The 2,094-nt window shown below is 34.0% G+C and overlaps 1 protein-coding gene across 1 annotated transcript; it reads right to left on the bottom strand.

Moving 5' to 3' along the window:
* Positions 1-1,152: 1,152 nt before the first annotated feature.
* Positions 1,153-2,094, bottom strand: LOC104228022 (putative calcium-binding protein CML19). Its single transcript, XM_009780407.2, has one exon. It carries the CDS (start codon positions 1,838-1,840, stop codon positions 1,271-1,273), a length of 570 nt encoding a protein of 189 aa, XP_009778709.1. The 5' UTR covers positions 1,841-2,094; the 3' UTR covers positions 1,153-1,270.

Here is a 2,094-nt window from a genome sequence, read left to right as displayed (position 1 = left end):
AAGGATGCATATCTAAAATAGTGTTCTTTTTTTGTTATGTCATGTTTGAATATTGAACATAACATTTAAAAAAAAATGGGTTGAAACTTATGGTTTAAAAAAGTCTTAGATATTCGTGTGGGTATAACTCATCTTATTAAAAAAATAAAAAGCTTACAATCAAATTATTTCTAAATATAAAAATATAACAGAGTTACTTGGTCCATGTTGTTTGTAGGGCTTAGCAGATATCACGTGAAATTAATCAAAGTACGTACAAGCTGCTATAAAAAGATAAAATAATAATAGAGTTACGAAATATACATGAAGGGATTAATATAATATGAAGGCAGCAACTTCATGTCAGGTTCATCAACGTACAATTTGATGCTTTGAGGTGTGCAATTAATTAGGCAAATCACATGTATACCATGTTAAATAATTGATTGACAGGACCATTTTCATATTTCGACTCCTATGACTTGGAAATTCATGTTATTTGATGTCAAACATTATATACCGTTGACATCTTTGAAGTCTCATCATTATCTATACACTCCTGTGTCTTAGCAGGTGCTAAGGATAACCGATAGGCAAAAGGTCGCACAGCTAATTTAATCTTTATATAACTAATAATGCAACATTTGATTTTCCTTTATGTATCTCTGCATAACTAAAGTACAATATATGAAATATTAGTATTGGTATAACTTATATGATCCACATATCATTTTATATGGGACTGAATATGGAGGGACAAGTGCACAGATAGTACTTATTTTGCCCTGAAATTTTAAACTAAAAATCTTAACTTCAGAACAATTCAGAACATTTTTGTCACAAAATTTTGGACTAAAAAAACTAAAATTCAGGATGCACTAATTAATTCTTAAATAGCAGCCTTTTGGAGTGGCTTTGTGGTGTTATTTCTACGAATATGGAATATGAATATACATGGTACACTGTAGCCATACATTTATAGGAGTATGTCAAGTTAGAAGTGCGCAATTTTTAGCTGAAACCAATATTTAAAAAAAAAAAAAAACTTTGAGAATATAATACAAAGCCGGACTTCCCTTGGCATTAAATAAAAACATGAAACCAAGAAATTCTTTACAAAATATGAATCTATGGATTTATAAATAACAACGGAAAACCATAAATCAGAATTACTTGAGCTCAAGATAATTTTATCTTTTAATTTATTAAGAAATAAACAAACAAGAAGCCTAAGGCCAAAGAATTATGTACATGTACAATTACAGTATTTAATTTGTGCGTTGAAATCTAGTTAACTTGTCATCATAACTTTGAACTCATCAAAGCTGAGAACTCCATCTCCATTGATATCAAATCTCTGAATCATAGCTTTGCAATTATCAATGGAGGTTGACTCACCGAGTCGACTCAGCATCCTCTTCAAGCTCTTAGGAGTAATGTATCCACTCCCCTCCATTTCATACATCCCGAAAGCACCAATCAACTCACTCTCCTTATTCCTCTCCTCTTCCATTCCTTCCATTAGTTTCGTAAAATCCTCCAAACCCAACAATCCATCCCCATCGGAATCCGATAACCTCACCGCCATCTCCGCCTCCTCTACCGTCAGTTCGCCTCCTACCGCCTTCACACACCTCCTTAGCTCCGCCGGTGAAACCTTGCCGTCTCCGTTCTCGTCAAAGTATGTAAATACCCTCTCTAACTCGCTACTATTATTACTTCTGCTACTACTTCTACTCATCGAAAGACGATCAGTAGTAATAGTTGTCGTCGTTGCCTTTTTGAGTGAAAACCTCTTCCTTAATCTTGAGAAATAAGATTTGTTTTCAACACTAGGTACAGAAACCGATTCCATGCACATGTTGCACGTATAACAACTAAACTAGTAATTAGTCTAGACTGGTTTTTTCCTTTCAAGATAATTTGAGATATGTAAGAGTGAAAAAGGTTGAACTTGAAGCTAAAAGGAAAACTTTGGACACTTTGGACATGTTGATGAAGGAAGAGGAAAGGGATATTTATAAAAGAGATGTAGTTGGGGTGAAGAATCAGTGGGAGTTGGCATTTTTCCGTGGGCAAAGCACGTAATGGAAACTTCTTGCTGGGCAGTAGTAA

This window comes from Nicotiana sylvestris, chromosome 11, assembly GCF_000393655.2.
Source record: "Nicotiana sylvestris chromosome 11, ASM39365v2, whole genome shotgun sequence".
Lineage (NCBI taxonomy): Eukaryota > Viridiplantae > Streptophyta > Magnoliopsida > Solanales > Solanaceae > Nicotiana > Nicotiana sylvestris.
Note: the sequence above shows the minus strand (reverse complement) of the source record. Positions and strands in the feature narration are given on the sequence as shown.